Source organism: Micropterus dolomieu, linkage group LG01, assembly GCF_021292245.1.
Source record: "Micropterus dolomieu isolate WLL.071019.BEF.003 ecotype Adirondacks linkage group LG01, ASM2129224v1, whole genome shotgun sequence".
NCBI lineage: Eukaryota > Metazoa > Chordata > Actinopteri > Centrarchiformes > Centrarchidae > Micropterus > Micropterus dolomieu.
The window spans coordinates 14,128,520-14,147,748 of record NC_060150.1 but is presented as its reverse complement, the minus strand read 5'-3'; the positions used below and the strand labels follow the sequence as shown (position 1 = coordinate 14,147,748).

The following is a 19,229-nucleotide window of genomic DNA, read 5'->3' as shown; positions in this document are numbered from 1 at the left end:
GTCAAAGACTGAATTACCGAAATTTAAGAAAAAACATGTATAAAGTGAATCCTCATCTGCAAAGATAAGCTAGGTTAAGAGATATGAAATTATAAAACATTTAAATGAAACAAGTCAGTTTGAAATCCGCTCCTTAAACAGAAAAACAAGTTATTTTTAGTCAGTTAATATGCAAATTACCTCAATGCACTGCATACATAAGCAACGCCACCGAACAATACAGCCTTTATATGTGAATCAGTAACTCAACTACAGAGCAAACATGAAATATGAATACTCAATCTAGCAGGAAAAATATAGTTTTGTTATTAAACAGGTGTTCTTGTAAAATTTTTCAAGTGGCATTTATTTTATACAATACAACACACTATACACATATACACACTAACACTGTGAAATAAGACCGCAAAAAAAATTTGAATCATAATCTTTAGGTTTACACACCTGTAAGAGAGGTACTGGTCAAACCGTAAACCACCACTGGAACATCTGTGAAGCCTGTGTCTCACTTACACTAAATGGGAGAGAAAGTATTAAATAACTTGCATTCGTTGTTGGCACAAACCACTCCCTTGCTAACAGCTCCTACTCGTTGGGACTCCCCCTCTCTACTAAAGAAAGACAGGTTGTGCTTGGCTTTAATCCAAATGCAGTGTGCCCTTGTCCGAGTGTGTGACACAGGTCATGATAGCAAAGGAAATGAGTTCTTATTATTTTAAAGTCACGGATCAGACTAATCTGCAGGAATTGAAGGTACTGCAAAGTTCAGTTTATAGTTCAAATGTCCTTAGACAGTAAAACAACTAAACAACATTCACCAAGAAATACTTATCTAGGTAATAAGCTTTGTTGCCTTCTTTCAGATTTAATTTTAATACATAAAGACATATTTTGATCTTTCAAGTTTTCACCTTATTAAAAAAGTGCAATAATAAAATTAGGAATTAAAGGAATTTATTTTTAGTCACATTTTTTCTTCCATAAAACCAGTTTCCATACACCAGCGATGACGACATATGTACAAATTGTTTCCTCATTTCAAACCTGTTACTTTTCCAACTGTGCCTGCCTGCAGTATATTTCTTCACAAATCAGCTCCATAATTCATCTGGTCACCACATCTGGAACTTCACGTTAATGTCCTTTAAATGTTTAGGACTTGAACAGGATTGTACACTTTTTATACATCGATTCCACTGTGACATGCAGAGCGAGCAACACAAGGGTGGAGACTTATTTTCTTTGTACAAAACTGAACAATTCATCATCAAAACCAACAATTAACTAACAATTTCATAGTTAAAGGTCAAACATGAGAATTGGCAGCACACTTTCATGCTTGCAATTGCTTTAAAAGAGAAAACACTAAACCATTTCTTAAACAAAATACCCGTTCTCCCTCCTTTTTGTTTCAGATCCACACAACAGACATGACAAATGTTGGGCATTACAATAAATAGATATTCGTTTACTGGCTTCTACTTCCTCAGAGTTAACTCTTCAAAGCCTGACTACACAGCAAAAGGAACTTGTTTAAGAATTTGTTTTTTTTAGTATTTAGTATAAAGTATTCATTTAAACAGTTTACTCAGAGAAAAAAAATACTGCACTAATATATTGGTACAATCAAACTTCCAGGTTGAGAGTTCTCTTATGCATACATACTGTTTGCATTTCAGTTGTTCAGCACAAGCTTTTGCATAATTGGACAAATGTTTTGCATGGCGCATAACTTTTTTGAAGCATTTTATCAAAGACTACGTATGTGGCTAGAATAACAGAAATGTGTAGATTCCCCTGATAAATTAACAAAATAAATAACTAAACTTGTGACCATAGGAACAATATTATGAGTTCTGCAGACAGTAATGTTTTTTTGCCATTTTCATAACCCTGTAACATCAAACAGCGGGGTGAAAAAATACTTGCATGTAATGAAATCTAGCTTCCCAGGATTAAAAAGCAAAACTTAATTCAGTTTGTGTGACTTAATGATGCTTGTCTTCATTTATTCTGCATGAACACAGAAATAATTCAAACATTGTCTGCCAAAGTCATCATTGCCCAATTCATGTTTGCACATTACACAACACATATCTTTACTGGATTCAAAAGTATGTACAAGGTATGTACAGTACCACTCGTCCCCTCCTTCCCCTTGTTTTCATTTCACTACAAACCAACTCAAACCTTCTATATCCTAATCCCAACTGTTAGAAAAAATATATATTTGACTATGTTAGGTCACAGCTCCCACAAAACAAAACAAAAATATAAAGTGCTCTAAATATTCCTCTGTAGCTCATAGTGGAGGGTCTCAAACAACAAAATATCACAAGATGTCTGTTAGATGACCGTTCAAGGGTAACAGTGACGTGACCAACAAGTAATGCCAATTAGACTGTGAACTTCACTTGACACAGCTGTGGAACGATTACAACAATCTGAACTACCGTTGGTAGAGTGTCTACATAAATAAGCTCAGAAATATATCATGGAAAAAAAATATTCCATGCACACTCCTGCTAAAATGAATGTCTAATGTACCGATGTGTTCTTGTCTGCTGCAGAGCAAAGTCCCATTAGTCAGTTCAAACTTGTCCTTGTCTTTCTCCTGGAGATTCTTTTGGAGAAAGAGCACAACCGAGAGTAGAAGTGGTGGTCCAGCATGGAGAGGGTTTGTTTCCACTTCCCTCTTTCTCCAGGAGTCACAGCCTAATTGTTGCCTAATGTCGACGGGGAAATAACAAAGAGAGACTTGGGTTGACGTATTTCACTATCACCGGGATCAATCAAATATGGTATGTTTACATTATTAGGATGCTTCAATGATACTTGAAAGCACACCAAATCAACTAGCTCAGCAAGTGCCAAATGCCTGTGAGTCTATCAAGATGTTTATAGCATGGATCATGTAGCGTGACGATTCGTTCAGACCTAACATAAAGTTCATATCAGAAGTTGTTTTCTCCATGAATACAAAGAAACATGCACTTTAAAGTAAAAACACTTTCTCTAACAGAACCAGTGCAACAGTGTTTGTAAGTAATATTATGCTTCATACACTTGTACTGAAGGAGACACTGACCTGACAGGTATTTTGCACCAATTAACATCAACATACTGCCCATTATGTAGAAGCCCAGGGGGATGCTGCTGAAGATACTACTTTCACCTTTTGGTCATCCGAAACAAACACATTGGGAAGAGACAGAAGAACAACAATTTTAAAACCGCCAACTGTGAAAAGGTCAGAATGTAAACCAGCCTGCAGTTTTATCCACTTTATTAAAGTCAAAGAAGAAAGGCCATAATTTATCATCAGCGGACAATATCAAAATAAAAATGTTTTGACCAAAGTCGGCCGAACATGACCAACATTAAGAAAATCAATATTTCGTGTCTATTTCATTTTAATTCAATTCTTCTTGATTCATTCCTCTCTTTAGATATTATATTTTATCTCAGAATTCCTAAACAGGAGAAAGTTTTTGTGTCAATATTGACCAAAACCATCAGAACTACTATATTTAGTTATTTTGACTAAATTTAGTTTTCTCTGAGTGTGGGACAGACTAACCCTAACCCATAGTCACACAATTCAGTCATTTATAGTCTGGCAGCGGTGGACAGTAAGTATAGTAGTAAGTATTTGTACTCAAGTACTGTACTTAAGTACAAATTAGAGGTGTTTGTACTTTACTTGAGTATTTTCTTTTCATGCCATTTTCTACTTCTTCTCCACTACATCTCAGATATTGTTTTAAAATATTGTACCTTTCACTTTACTACATTTATCTGACAGCTTCAGTTACTAGTTACTTTACAAAGTAAGACTTTTACACACAAAACATATTAAGAGTTTAATATATACAGTGTTTTTGTTATAAATGAAAAACAGTTTATACAAGTACAGCTAGTACTTTAGTTGATAGAAATTGAATTGGCAACTACTTGGATAATCGTTCATAACATAATAATAAATATTATTCATGTAAAAACATTTCATGGTTTGATTATTTTGATGTTTTTTTATAACTTTTGAGGTTTGGACTGACAAAGCAAGCATTGTGAAGATGTCACTTTGGGCTCTTAGCAATTGTGACATATATAACATGTAAGATATAAAAAAAGTACATTTTCCTGATAAATATCCTGTAAAAGATCTGAATACTTTATCCACCACTACAGTTTGGGAAGGAGGATTAGAAATGCTTGTTTCAGATTAAGCCTCAAGCATGTTGGTATGACCCAGATAGAACTGCAGCAAAAGGCATAGTAACACAAAGAGGGAATTTGGACTTGAGCCCCCCAATCACATGGCCAGTATGGACAGGAGGAACAATTACATGTACCAATAATCCTTTAAATTCATTTCATGCCAGAATTGTTTTAAGATAGACTTGTGAATCTTTAATATTTGGGCCACAGACAGCATTCAACCTTTTGTTTCATGGTTCTTGAGAGGCAGCAAGATATTGTGGTCTGAATTTAGCTCAAATGTGAGTGTGGTGCTGCCTACCGTTTCCATTACAAACGGGCTCTGTTGTCTCCCAGTTCATGGATTTCTGAACCGCCTTCTTCCACCGGGCGTACCGAAACTCACTCTCTGTAGAGCACATACACAGAAACACGTTTACTTTTTCAGATACTGAAGACACACAGCAGCAGAGACAGCAGCAGTGGCAGCAGCTCAGTGTACCTTCAGGGTTGATCTGAGGCTCGAACTTCTCGGAGGTGACTTCACTCAGGTCCTCTGGGCTCAGACTCCACACGCTCACCCCCTCTGCTGCTCCTGCTGCCATCGCTGCACCGAGAGCTGTGGTCTCAGGCATGGACGGCTTCACTGAAAATAACAATCAATACAACCTTTACAGGTAATAACAACAATATGAACAACAGTCATATAAGCAATTCTTTACATCACAGTTTTTATTTTATTTTTTAGAGACAGTCTGGCCATATTTGGGGATAGCTCTGTCAAACAATGAAATAATGTTTGTTTCTACTGCGTATTGGAATTTTATTGAATTTGAAACTTTAGCAATACTTAATTTTTCAACATTTGGTATAAATTGTGTGTTAAAATTCATTCCAGCTTCCAGTGTAGCACCATAATGGTTATTTGCGATGGAAAAGCACTGCGCAGGCCCCTGGGTTCAGAGCAAAATAGGCAGTTTTCAAAACTTCAGTCATTTGTTTGTTGTTCCTGCTTTTGATCAGCAACAAATATGTTTAAGGTTAGACCTGCTAAGAAGCAAGTGCAGATCACTACGTTAAAAAAAGTCTAAGTGTATTTAAAATATTGCATAATTTAATAACAACGGAGCTTCCGAAGTAGAGAAGGCAAAAACAGGTTTTGGTTATAACACATGCAACAAATCAATAATTTCCTGTGTTTCCCATAACAAACATTAGCTATGGTGGACATAGCTAATGTTTGTTATGGTCACATATGTCACATATGCTACCTTCAACAAGCTAGACACACCTGACATGCCTGCTTAAATGGAAATATGTTTCCATGATGCCACTTTGATGACACGGATATGAAAACATGTTCCTGTTTTGCTTCCGTGCTTGGCTGCATGCCCTGTTTTTATTAGCCTATGCAGGTATTCTTCGCAGTGCACAGCAGACTTCGTCCGCGGCGTGCACGCAAGCTTGCCAAGCGGTGAGGGGTTTCAGAGAGCGGTGGTGCCCTTGTCTGAAAGCTGAAACTGCTATGCTGTTAAAATACTTGATGTTTTATGATATTCCTCAATTTATATTGCACTACTACGGTGTTGCAAAAACATTTTATAATACGTATGGAAAAAGCATGTCTCTGCTTCTAAAACATCCAGTATGTTTGGGCTGCTACTGTTAAGCAAATGCAGGGGTGGCATGTTAAAAAAAAAAACAACGGCATCATTTTACACATGACGTCACGGTGATCAAAGAACCAGTTTGGTCACAGCCAGAGTTTCTTTATTATGGCTGTCAACGGTTTCCCTTTGGTATGTCACTGATCCCTTTTGACTCACACATCAGTGAATACCTACAAAGAAAGAAATTAACCTTACCAACAGGGATACAGAGAATATCTGCCTGCAGCTGCATCAGCAACCTGTTGGAGGTCATTCCTCCGTCCACCTGGAGCTGAGTTAGCGGGATTCCGCTGTCCTGATTCATGGCGTCCAGTATCTGCATCCAAACAAATATCCCAGTGATTACACAAAAACATGCATCTTATAAAATCAATATCATAAGAAGTAGCAGTTTTCTCAGTAACATAGCAATTCGACTTGTCTTCGAGGGGGAATTTTCACTGAGTGCTACATAAATCAGCTGGAATAGTTGTTAGTTGTGCCAGACACACCAGTACTTTTCTCTGATGACCAATTAGAGAAGGGGAGAGTGCTTACCTCTCGTGTCTGGAAACAGACTGCTTCAAGAGCAGCAAATGCGAGGTGACTCTTGTTAGTAAACTGAGTTAATCCACAAATGATCCTGTGGCACAGAGAAAGTTTGCGATTGAGTGAATCAGACTGATTTCAGCAGGCTGTCTGAATAATATTAGACATGTTTACTACACTATAGAGTAGTTCTTGGTCTTACCCTCTTGCACTAGGCTCCCAGTAAGGGGCATAAAGACCCGAAAACGCAGGGACAAAATAACAGCCATAGGATGTACCGACTGAAGCAGCCAACTTCTCTGCAAATGGAAAAAACAGAATAGGAAGTGGAATGACAGGGACCATAAAGTAAATTACAATACATTACAGACAGAAATCACTACTCTATTTCTCTAAATAAACAGCATATTTAATTGCTCTTAATTGCTGTATATACACATACTCCGATATACCTTTTTCCATCCCTTCACAGATAAGCTAGAGGCTAAATGACACCACAGTAGACCAGCAGCACATACCAAGCTCTTCAGATGATCCGATGATCCCCAGATTGTCCTGCAGCCAACGAACCACAGCTCCTGCAATGGCCACAGAGCCCTGCAAAGAAGTACCACAAAAAACTAAACACCTGTGAACAGAAAAATCCTCGCATATCCTTTGAGCTGTCAACTGCTGTGAGGATGACTAAAGGATAATAGTGCAGCTAAAGTTGTCAATTCACAGATGGCAAGGAAGTGTTTGTTTCTTCTGTACATATTATAATTAACTTAGATTGTTTTGAGATTAAAACGCACTGAATGATAGACTACCTCTAGCGCATAACAGGCAGGTTTGTCCCGACCGAGTTTGTACGCCACAGTGGTCAGAAGGCCGTGGTCAGACATTACAGGCTGCAAAACAACAACAGAAATGCCATTGTATACAATGAGTGCAGAGATGGCACCAGAGTGTCTAAAATGCAAATCTTAAGTAATGTACCTTGGCTCCAGTGCTTCGCAAGAGAAAGCAGCCAGTCCCATACCTGAAACACATCATTGAATCCAACTTTTACTTGAATTTCTAACAACCCACACATTTGAAGAGAAGTACATAAAAAAAAGCACACAATGTAAATTTAAAAACACACAAAGCCACTTACGTGTTTTTAGCTTGTCCGTCCTGAAAACACATCTGTCCCACGAGTGCTGCTGACTGATCCCCGAGACACTGTTTTTAGAGAACACACATAAATGTATCAGGGGACACCACTGCCAATGAGATAATGTTGAAAAATAAAAATAGAGACAAACTTACCCCTGATATTGGGATACCTGACAGAGCTCCAGATTTCTGTCAAAAGTATAGATGAACTTGTTTAATAGGTGAACTGTGTATTTTAATGTTGAAGTCTAATAAAAAGAGAATTTGAGTGTTTTGTTTCCTCTTCAATTTGTCAACATGTCTGCACCAAAGGGATGTCAAAAATGAAGATTAAAACTATTCCATTTTATAGGATGAACTGTTCACATATCTGATAATTTTGTCAGTTTAAAAATGTAAATTTACATTGTCTATGAACTGATTATGGGAGCAAAGTTGAAAATAACAAAACTTGAAATTATACTTTCACTTTTTAAAACATATTTGTTGCTAAATATCAAATCAATAGCAAAAATTCAACAGAAGTCATGGAAATCATCTTCACTTTTTAATCACTTTTAACAACCTCACCCTGACAACAACACAGATAAGAAAAGCTCATTATTCGACTGCATAAAGACAAATAACAACAACAACCAACAAAAAAAAAAAAAAAAAAAAAAAAAAAACACTTTTACATTTTAATTCTACCACAAAATCAGCGGAAACACAGTGAGGGAAAAGAAGAGTAAGTGTGAACCTGTATAAATGAAAATGTCTTCACTCCTACATGAGGCTGTCTCTATGTTTTTGTTAGATGTTTAAAGATAAACTGTGCCAAAGAGTGAAGAGATTTAGGAGATGTGGTGGGAGGAAGACAATCTGTCAGGAAAGCAGTGACAACCAGCCGAGCAGCATGCCACAACAGGAGCAATGAGGGACGGGGACCATCCAGTACATTTCCAACAGCATGCCCTCATGTTTGTGTGTGTGTCTGCTGGGTCCCATATAACAGAAAAAACCCTGGTACATTTTGTCTTTTGTACCTTTTGCCTGCTGTAATACCACACAAAATCAATAAACAATATAGATATACAATACAAATATACATAGATAAATCTTTTTACTGTTTCTCGCTGTTTTTTGGTTAATCCCGCAATTGGCCACTTGGGGGCAGCAAATCAAGCAGAGATCACAACAGAGTAATCATAACCTTTAATTTGATCTGGTGTCACCACGTCAGCTATTACAAATCCACCAAATATGAAGCAACATTGGTATTTATCTAGAGCTGAGTTTCTGCATCTGGAGATGACGCTATGAGAGAGTTAAGAGTGAGCTATAACAACAAAAATGCAGGCTGAAACACCAAAACAAACTAAAGTCGCTTTAAAGCTGCATGAGCTTATGGGAACTTTAGAGTGAGGTTTTGGCTCTATGAGTGACTTCTTTTCACATACAACTTGTCATGTGATCCATTGGTAATATACAAACATTGATAATAGCTGCTTTAAAAAGCCTACTGTTAAATTAATTAGTCAACAATGAAGACAAAGACAACAGAAAGATCCACTGGTAAGTCTGTGGACAAAATAATATATAAAAATAATAGGAATCAGCTTCAGTCTCATTTTATTCTATACCGAGAACAGCAACTTTAAGTGATTAGGTCACTATTTTTACCATCCCAGATCAACTAAAGAGTTCATTTTGGGCACTTTGTGAGATTGGGTCCATTATAAAATGTTAGACTTCTCCTTCTATTTGGATCTAATTGGTGTTTAATACCTTACTACCGTTTTAGCACCGTCTGCACCGGCATGTACCTTGAGATCCTCGGGCAGAGGCCCGGCCTTGAGGCTCTGGAACAGCCTGCCCGAGGAAATCAAATCAGCCTTTAACTCCCTTATTAAAATTAATAGGAAAGATTTTCTTTTAACTGTAAAATCTTTTCCTTTGTTTCTTGTTTTATGCATTTTATCTTAAAACCCTGATGGTTTTACAACTTTTGCGTTTTATTTTCTGCCCCCCGTGAAAGCACTTTAACATGGATTTTGAAAAGTGCTCTATAAATAAAAAGGTTATAATTATTATGATTATTATTATTATGTTGACATACATGCTGTATTTTTATCGTGTCAGTGACAATAGCAAATGTATCATGTTAGTTATGAGTTAGTTACAACTAAATGTCAATAGCTGATCAAATCCAGTGAATGTTAAATTTCAATGATACGACATATTTACGTGGCAGAAAATGACAGCTGGTTGAAAAAAACAAAATCTAACCTGTTAAAGGCAAACTACATTAACAGCTCTGCTACTGAAATATTAACCTTCAAATGAATCTTGGAAATGCACTGTGTGATGGCGCATTCGCTTTAGTCACGGAGAAGCAGGAACGGTTAACCTTGCATGGTGAAGGAAAAGAGAGTGATGGCGAGTATTACTTACCAGGCTAGAACATATTTTCTACCAGTGCGAGAAGAGAGACAATGGCACACAAAAAAAATGCCTAAAAGATTTTCTCAAGTCAACCTTCGTGCACTTAGAACAGTCTAAAAACACACTAATCCAAACCGAAAACAAACCTCTTTTATCTTATTAGTGGCCAGTTGCATGAGACAATCCACTCTTTCAACACAACACTAGAATCACACTACACACAGCAATGAAATCGTCAGGATAAAAACTTAATATAAACACGCATAGTGAAATTGTAGGCAGACTAGACTTGTGCATACTTACCATGAGGCCATATATTTCTGAAGAACTCCTCACTCTGGGCAAGATCTCCATGGGAATACCAAAGTATCTGATGGGATACATTATTTGTTGAAACTGTTCTGTGGCATTACCAACGTCAAAATCAGTAAAATGAGGCACTGCCCTCAGAAGCAGCATCATTTTATGGTTGCGAGTTACAAGTAATGCAATATTCAGCGGTTTGCGTTTTTTCTCCCTCTTTTCTGGGGCATTTAAAAAATAACCTGAAATGTAATTTAAAAGTACCAAAGGTAATGTCTTTCGGAAATACTTTTCAAATAACTGGCAGCAAAAAAAATCTATCATACTTGCAAAGTTCTGGGTCCCAGTCCATAGTATGAATGTTAAACAGCATGGTTCTGCTGGCGTTGGTCACATCTGTGCAGTGCACTCCACCGGACTTGCCCCCCGTCAAACACTGTTGGAACACAAACACACGCAAAATGTCAGTCAGCTCCACATTCGTCCCAATAGTTATAACGACCACTTAGGCAGGAAGTCTTTATTTACCCATATGAGCCAGGAGTCCACGGTGCCGAACATGGCGCGGTGAGAGATGACGGCTTTATGGACTTCGTCCACGTTGTCCATCAGCCAGCGTAGTTTCACTGCGCTGAAGTAAGTGCTGATCGGGAGCCCCGTTTTATGCTGCAGGATGACAACGACATACAAAACAATATACAATACTAGTGCTGCTGCTAGAAATGTTAACGAATTCTGCATTTAATTTTAAACTGCACAGTGCTTAAATCAACATCAAATATATAGGAAATTAATAGGATTTTAAAAAATATTAGATAACATTCTTTTTTAGCAACTGTTAAGTCAGATATCAAAAAAGGCCATGAGAGGAAGCCTCCTTAACATACAAAAGCATCCAAAACATATATTTATGTATTTCTTTTGTTACTATTTATTATTTCTATCTAGTTAATCTATATATGCCTGCTACCACAGTGATTTTTCAGTTTTGTTGAAACTGAAGCCATATCATGTTTCTTGTTGTGATGCCTAATGTTTGATTCTCTCTTTGTATGCTTAAACTGTCAATAAAGTTTTTGTTTTTTTTAAATCTAACAAAACAGGTCGAACAAAACTTAAGAACAAGATTAAACAAAGCTTCGGGAGCAGAAAAGAGCTCACCTTCAAGTGATTCTTATTCCTTCCTGGAGTTTTGTTAATCAGACGTTCAACCGTTGATTGAGTCCGCAGGTCAAGCCAAACTGAACAAAAACACCAACATCAGTGAAATCCAACAACCCTAACTGCTGTTTGATTGGGTCACTGAGGGTAGCGTGGAGCTAGTTTTTACTACTATACAATAGTCTTAGACTGCTCAGAGTGTCAGATATTTGCCAGGTTAAATAAAAATAATAATAATAAATAATACAAATAATGAAGGAAACACAACTAATTGGTAGTCCAGAGATTTAAAACTTTACCGATCGCGTTGTAGAGGGGCTCCCCTGTCTCTTTGTCCCAAACAAGTGTGGTCTCTCTCTGGTTGGTCACTCCAATAGCTGGATAAATTCAAGCAAGACATTTCTAGAGATTTCAGATCGTAAACTCGTCTTTGAAATAAATTAAACTGACGTTCAAGTATTGCTTCATGAGAGAAGGTGGTAGCATGAGCCCTGTGAGTGGGCATACCTTTAATGTTTGAGATGTCTATGTTAAGCTGGGTGAGTTTTTCGCACGTCCGCTCCATGCACTCGTACACAGACTGCAGAATTTCTTTGGGGTCCTCCTCCACCCATCTGAAAACCAGGAACGAAGAAAATCACAACAAATCACATCTACGCATCTGTACATCTTTTAGGGACTGTGTCTGCTCTTTCCACTTACCCTTCTTTGGGGAAGCTCTGTTTGATTTCCACCTGATGATGGCTGAGGAGCTCTGCTGTTTTTGAATTAAATACCTTCAAAAGAGAAAATAGCACAAGAGAAAGAATGTAACTTCAGCCAACTCATCACTTTATTCTTCATTCATCCAGGGTGAAGCAGTATGCAGTCACTCTAACCCTGCTCAAGTGTAAAAGGCAAAATCTCTTTGGGCCACTTTAACACATAAATAATCAACCTGGATATAAATACCCAGATATTTATAGGAGGACACCTGTTCAGTAACGCTATGATTCACAATCACCGTGTCATGAACACATAAACTCCTGGGAATAATTTCCTTAGTTTTGTTAGTATTAAGCATGAGATTGTGGCTGTCACACCAGCAGTTACATGTGGTGATCTCCTTGTTGTACACAGAGGGGCAATCACTGGCATACAGCAGGCTTAATATAATGGTTTCCTTTGCGAATTGTTTGACGTGACTGTTGTTGCTGAGGCTGTGTACTCCTACATTCATTAGTGTACAGTGTGAATAGACACAACCCAGAGGCACTCCTGTACTGCAGTGTTTCAGAGGGAGCCATTTACCTTGACTTGTTGGGTTCTATTTGATGAAACTATTTACTAATAAGGGGGTTTACTTGCATCTGGTGTATTTTCACACCTTTAATAATTACAGATGTTGAGAGGAGAAATAACAACTGGAATATTAACAATACTGCAACTGGACAAGAGACTGAACAGTATTTACCTATATACCTACCTTATCTACCGCAGTGTAGCAGTGTTGTAGCTTTGCACAGCCAGTATCACCTTTTTCACAGTACAATTATCACAGCTAAAAATATCTCTGCACGTGTCATGGCCCATTAACCAAACGCTAAAACATTAGAATAACAAAATCAATATTCAGTGAAAAGTAAAAATGCACTCAAATCATTCGCTAAAGTTAAGAGACAGTAGAGCAAAAGTGCACTTCATGATTCTGTGTCTTCTTTTAGTTTCAGGTTGTTTGAGGTGACTCATCCCTGTTAAACTCTTGGCTCTGGAATATCAGCCACACCCAGAAAATAAACCAAAACATCTGTTCTTTCTACATTTAAAACCTGGATAAAAGCTTGTGTTGCCTGACCAACAGTCCAAAATCCCCAAGGTATTCAGTCTACAGTCATAAATGAAATTTAAGAAGCAGGAATCACAAAATGTTTGCCATTTTTTTGCTTTGAAAAGGACTTACATGATTATTCAATTATCAAAAGTGTTACCGATTGGTTTTCTACAGATCAACTAATCCATTAATCGACTTATTGTTTCAGGTAAATGTTATTCCTGGTCAATCAAGGACATTTCCATCTCTCCATTTAGGTTTTTGAAAAGAATACTAAGTTGCCAGACTTTAGTCCTGTCCATCTCTTCTTCACAATGTGGTAAATAATCTACTTCAGTTGGAAATATGCCTACAATGTGTTGATTTTACATGATTTAGCAGCAAAAAGATACACTTTAACATTATTATGAAACTTGTGGTTTGCAATGTTTATCACTGGGTGAAAAGCAAATCCATTTAACTCAGCTTATCTACCTTTTATTGGCGGAATGCAGAAATCTAAGTGGAGCTGATGCTTTGACATTGCAATATAGTAATCTTAAATGGCCTTCTGTATGGCGAAATCAAATAATTTGTCTCTAATGTAATAAAGTTACAAGCAGGCCGACCTTCCCCTGGGATCTTACACTGGGAGCACTGAATGCTGCATCATTTACAGCCGTTAATTTCCAGATTTGTTAACTGACCACACGGCTTATTCAGTGACTTTAACGACGCCGAACACCGGTTACAACCCGCCACTGTGGCTGCAAGACACAAGCTGGAAGATACGCCCAAGGACACCGCCAGCTGGCTTTAACACGTTTATGAGCCAGACATTAATAAAACACAGCTGTCTTGCTCTGAGAAGTTCCTCCTGTCACGCTCCGGAGGTTTGTCTTACCAAAAACCGGGTGGAGCTCGTGCCCTGGTCGATGGCAGCAACCAGCGGCCCCAGCATTATCCGGTGTGAGGACGCGGCCATGGTACCGTTCATGTGCGGCCCCGGAGCTTCGGCACCGAACTGGATAGTAAACCGATTACCGACACCAGTAAAGCGGCTCAAGCTCAACCAAAGAAGGGCGGTCGGTCAGTCGCGGACATCAAACGTAACGTTTGTCTTGGCGCTCAGTGATGACGCACCGTCCTAGCAACAACAACACTGCAAAAAATCGTCTCTATTATAATTTTCTCTCAAGCCTTTCCAGTAAGTTATTATCTTGGGGAGTTTAGAAATATGTGATATTGTACTTGTATTGTATTCGTCACATTCAGATAAATGAGTATATTTGTCGTGGGAAGCTTGATGAAATACAAACATATTGGACATCTATAGGGCTATCTCGTTGAGTATATTCATGTTTAGAGGCACAGTATTATGATATATATATATACATTATATATTTTTACATATCTATACATATATATAGCCTTTGCGACATACAAGTAGGTCTACATACATAGTCATTGTCTTTGTTGATGAGGTTTGTGGAAGATCCACGCCTCTCATAGGTGTGAAATTAATAACCAACAAAAGGTAGTTCCCATACCGGGAGTCGAACCCGGGCCGCCTGGGTGAAAACCAGGAATCCTAACCGCTAGACCATATGGGAAGTCAAGGTTTAAGATACTTAAACGCTTTCTAATATTCTGTGATGTAAAAGTGATACGCGAGAAATGTTTTGTGATATGTGTATGGTAGTGTAGAAAAAACATCTTTATTGACAGTAAAGACAGTTTTGCATGCAGCAAATAATTCTCCTTTTTGGGCACAGCTGTATTAACAACTCAGCAAAGCGGGTATCTGTCGAGGGGTCCCAAACTCCTCAGGCTCATTGCGCTGCAATTTGTGGTTATTTTGGCTAACCTGGGTGTGTGAATATACACCACTTGAGCACAATATAAGCTAAAAGTTATGGACAGGTTCTGCATTTCAACTTATCTACTTGCCTTTTCAAACAAGTAGAAGGGCCCTGTGTCACAATCTAAATTTAATAACTTTATCATTTCTGCAGATTTTATGTTTACATGTTGCATGTTCCAAAATAACGTTACATTTCTTAAATAATTTACCATGATTGAAAATTTTGTTTTCAACATGGTTAAATGCTAAAACAAATTGTACAGATAGAAAGAGCTTGAAATATCCTTTAAAATGATACCAAGACAATGTTTATAGGTTCAATAATCGCACAACACTGGTCATTTGACAGCCAAAAGTAGTCACTTTATTTTGTCCTCTGTTTTCCACTGAAGTCAAAGCAAAAGGTGTGACCCTGCGGCACGGCTAAAGCACACTCTGCTGGCTGCTTCTTACGTTGTTAGCCAATGGAAGCAGATTTTGCAGGCAATAAAACTCCCAAGGTCGTCGTTCAAATTCATTGAAAATTCGTTCACTTGTAGTTTAGCAACTAAACTAAATGTCTATTACAGTTTAAATAATGTTTTTACTCACTTTCAGCAAAAAACGAGACAATTTTGACCGACAAACTTTGACTTGCTCAAAATGCCAGTATTTCAACGGGAAAGACAGAGACTTGAAACGAGTCCAGAACCAGAACCTGGAAGTTCCACAAAAAACAAGCCAACAGGAGCAATTATTTTCATAACACTGCAAGTTGTCAGGGAAAATCCCGATTGACGTCTGTTGGAACCAAGACTGCAGCCGCGATGGTAGTTCGTTTTAATGATAAATGATTTATCATTAAAACGAACTAACTAACACTTAGCAGACCCAGACCATGATATCCAGGGTAGGATATTTCTCCAGAATAGCAGTACTGGTTGGTTTCTGGAAGTCTAGGCAAAATATTATGACACTGATGTGTAACGTTACTATGCTTTGCTTGAATCTCATAGGTACTACATACACAATGCAAAGAGATTGGGAGGCACTTGTGCATTGATAGTGGCCAACAGCTAAGTTTAACACCTGGGCCCTGTAATCTGACAAAATTTTTATATTTAATTTTGACACATTTATTTAACGCCTTCTTATATCAACTTGAGGGTTCGTCTCCACGGCGACAACCGATGACGCCATCACGAGTGGACAGTGTTATCATTCTTGAAATGTGGGAGGCGGTTTTCTTTTTGTGTGGTTCGTTTTAAATTATTCTTCGTATTGTAAGCATCAACATTTAAAATGTAAGTAATGAGATAACTTACACTCTTGAGAGTTTTATGTAAGTTATACGCAGCACATTCAGGTAAATAATAAACCCATGGGCAGGAATTTTGCCAGTTAGCTACGTTAGCTGCCCAGGCTAAAGGTAACTTAACCCAGTTCATTTATGTTTAGTTAGCTAATGCTAGTTTTGTGAATTTTCAGGGCTGACTACTGGAAGTCACAACCAAGGAAATTCTGTCAGTATTGCAAGTGCTGGATTGCGGACAATAAGCCCGTGAGTACGCCAAAAAGAACAGTTCATGTTGCTGAGCACTAACGTCATCTACACGTTATGCTAAAACGTATCTCCTCATGTTTTTGTACTGCAGAGCGTTGAGTTCCATGAAAGAGGGAAGAATCACAAAGAAAATGTGGCTGCAAAAATCTCTGAGGTATTTACAGGTGTCGTCCCCCCCCCAACACACACACACACACACACACACACACAAACACAAATATATATAATATATGTTTTGCTGATTCACAAGCACACATAGATCTACATGACTATAAAACATAATTTTGCATAATCTATACTGATCAGTGAGGGTTGTCAGGGAGACACACAGGCATGAACAGCCAAGAAAAACTTGCCTGTCTTGGCAGCTTTCTCAGGACTGGCAGGAGAGATAAGGTCCAGACATGACACTCTGACTCTAAAGCTCTCTTCTTATTGGCTACTGGCCGCTGCCACTCATCTTCATCCTGTCTTTCTTTTTGCAGATTAAAAAGAAGAGCATGGACAAGGCGAAGCAAGAGGAAAAAGAGTCTAAAGAGTTTGCAGCAATGGAGGAGGCTGCACTGAAGGCATATCAGGAAGATCTGAAGAGGATGGAAAGGGAGGCGGCAGGTAATTGTTTGACTTTTTATTGATATAATATGTGATATTTGGGCTACTCAGGAGAAGTTATTGCTCTTTGATAACATTTTAAATTAAGTGTTTCCGTGTCAGGAGGATCAGATTCACCAGCCCAAACAACACAGCAACAACATCCGGCAAAACCCCAGGTCAGACCCCAGGTCAGACCCCAGGTCAGAACCCAGACCAAAACCCAGGCCAAAAAACAGCAAAAGAAAGAGAAAGCAAGGGAGTCCAGAAACCAAACACAAGCGCAGGTTTGGGTTGAAGGACTGACAGATGATGGACACACATACTATTACAACACAATAACTGGAGGTGGGGATAACCTGAAAAATAACTTCTTTTTTATACAAATATGTATTTTTGTACTTTTTGGTCAAACTGACTCTTTCCAACGTGGTTGTGGTGTTATGTTGTCTTTTATTTTAACTACAGAATCTCGATGGGACAATCCAGAGGGTTTCCAGGGAGACAGTCTGGCCTCAGCACAGCTCGGACAGACTGAGGTTAATTTATACATTTTTTTAGTTTCTGTGCATTTTTTGTATATTAACTTTATTTTAAACTAGGTGTTATATCTGTTGGTTGCTGATTAAAAGCATTTATATGTTAGTATTGTGTTTCTCTTTAGAGCTCCTCAGGCTGTCCTTGGATGGAAGCCATCAGTCCTGATGGTTATAAATATTATTACAACTCAGAAACTGGAGGTATACTTTTTTTAATGCACCTTAAATCAATTTTTATTACCACTGAATGCATTTAAACATTTTGTGTGCGTTCCTCTTATTTCTGGATTCCATTATTTCAGTTAATCACTATGTCTGATAATTACATGTGCTCTCTTCCTCACCTCACAGAGTCCAGCTGGGAGAAGCCAGCAGACTTTACCTCCAATGAAGCATCTGGATCTGGGCCCAGCAGAGAGAGTGAGAATCAGGAGGAGCCTTCAACCCCTCAGCCGGAGCCACTCTCAGGAGAAGAGGGGAGCTCCAGTGGGGACCCACCATCTCAGGAGGCTGAAGTCCCTGAACAAGCCAGCCAGCAGCCCACAGTCCCAAAGATCAGCTTCAGGGTGAGAGTAGTTCTATCAGTCTGAGAATTAGAAAAGAAGAATTTTAACTTCAGCTTGTCAAGATTCTGGGATTAAATCCAGACCTCACAGCTTCCCTCCTTGTTTTTTATTTTCAGAAAAGGAAAGCAGAAGCTGAGCCCTCAGAAAGCGAAGGAGAAGATAAAGTGAGTGATGATGCTCCTAAAGAGGACGCTGAAGAGACAAAAAAAGAAGAGGTCCAAAGCACGACAGCTAAACCAGAGGAGAAGAAAGTGGAAGAGGTGACACAAGGAAAGATACAAGCCAAAAGACCAAAAGCTACCAATCCATATGGGGTCTGGGAACAGATCCAGGAAGAGGAGGATCCATAGTAAGTGTAGTTAATGGTTGATAGACCGTGGACTCATCCACTTATTGGTATGCAGCCTACAGACCGTGATAAAGACTGGATATGTGTGCTAGTATCTAACGGTTCCCTTTTTCCTTCCTCTCCAGTGCCGGTGTGGACTTGCAGTTGCCCCAGGTGGAGGGAAGCACAGCCAGCGCTCCAGCCGACCTGCCGCCAGAGCCAAAACCGAAGTTCAGGGAACGCATTATCACCTCCCTCGGAGAGGAAGGCGGCCCCACTTCATTCAGGAAAAACAAGACACAGAACGGAAAATCCAGGAGCCTCCGGCAGAGAGACGACGACGACGATGACTGACCCAAACACATAAAAACTTCCAAGCCAGAATGCAGCAGAATAAGACTTTTACACAAATACATCTCTTTCCTGCAACTTTTTTGTTGACATTTTGGGACACTGTTTTGATATTTGAAGTTTATTAAATGTATTAGGACAAATAGGCCAGAGAAACTCGTACAAATGCTGTGTCTTAAAAGAAACATTTTTTTTCTAATCTTAAAAATGTCTACCATTGGAAACAATCCAT

The 19,229-nt window shown here is 38.6% G+C and overlaps 2 protein-coding genes and 1 non-coding gene across 5 annotated transcripts; 1 reads left to right on the top strand and 2 right to left on the bottom strand.

The window, feature by feature from the left end:
• Window positions 1–937: 937 nt before the first annotated feature.
• Window positions 938–14,318, bottom strand: gk (glycerol kinase). The gene is made up of 20 exons (XM_046058918.1): window positions 14,120–14,318; window positions 12,129–12,202; window positions 11,934–12,040; window positions 11,726–11,803; window positions 11,427–11,506; window positions 10,794–10,931; window positions 10,592–10,701; window positions 10,266–10,332; window positions 7,692–7,727; window positions 7,537–7,604; window positions 7,377–7,419; window positions 7,208–7,288; window positions 6,917–6,995; window positions 6,601–6,697; window positions 6,408–6,492; window positions 6,066–6,186; window positions 4,703–4,846; window positions 4,523–4,609; window positions 3,089–3,175; window positions 938–2,726 (listed from the first exon to the last, which is right to left on the bottom strand). The coding sequence occupies exons 1-20, from the start codon at window positions 14,210–14,212 to the stop codon at window positions 2,716–2,718; spliced, it is 1,686 nt and encodes a 561-aa protein (XP_045914874.1). The 5' UTR covers window positions 14,213–14,318; the 3' UTR covers window positions 938–2,715.
• Window positions 14,310–19,224, top strand: wbp4 (WW domain binding protein 4). Of its 3 annotated transcripts, none has more exons than XM_046058959.1 (10): window positions 14,310–14,422; window positions 16,547–16,619; window positions 16,714–16,776; window positions 17,108–17,234; window positions 17,337–17,561; window positions 17,682–17,752; window positions 17,878–17,953; window positions 18,104–18,318; window positions 18,435–18,667; window positions 18,793–19,224. In XM_046058959.1, exons 4-10 carry the CDS (start codon window positions 17,123–17,125, stop codon window positions 18,998–19,000), a joined length of 1,140 nt encoding a protein of 379 aa, XP_045914915.1. In that variant the 5' UTR covers window positions 14,310–14,422; window positions 16,547–16,619; window positions 16,714–16,776; window positions 17,108–17,122; the 3' UTR covers window positions 19,001–19,224. The 3 variants fall into 3 exon arrangements, with proteins under 3 accessions (XP_045914915.1, XP_045914923.1, XP_045914906.1); XM_046058967.1 differs by lacking the exon at window positions 14,310–14,422 and adding an exon at window positions 15,849–15,968; XM_046058950.1 differs by lacking the exon at window positions 14,310–14,422 and adding an exon at window positions 16,131–16,362.
• trnae-uuc lies at window positions 14,757–14,828 on the bottom strand. The gene has a single exon. It is a non-coding gene; the product is annotated as a tRNA-Glu (tRNA).
• Window positions 19,225–19,229: the final 5 nt, after the last annotated feature.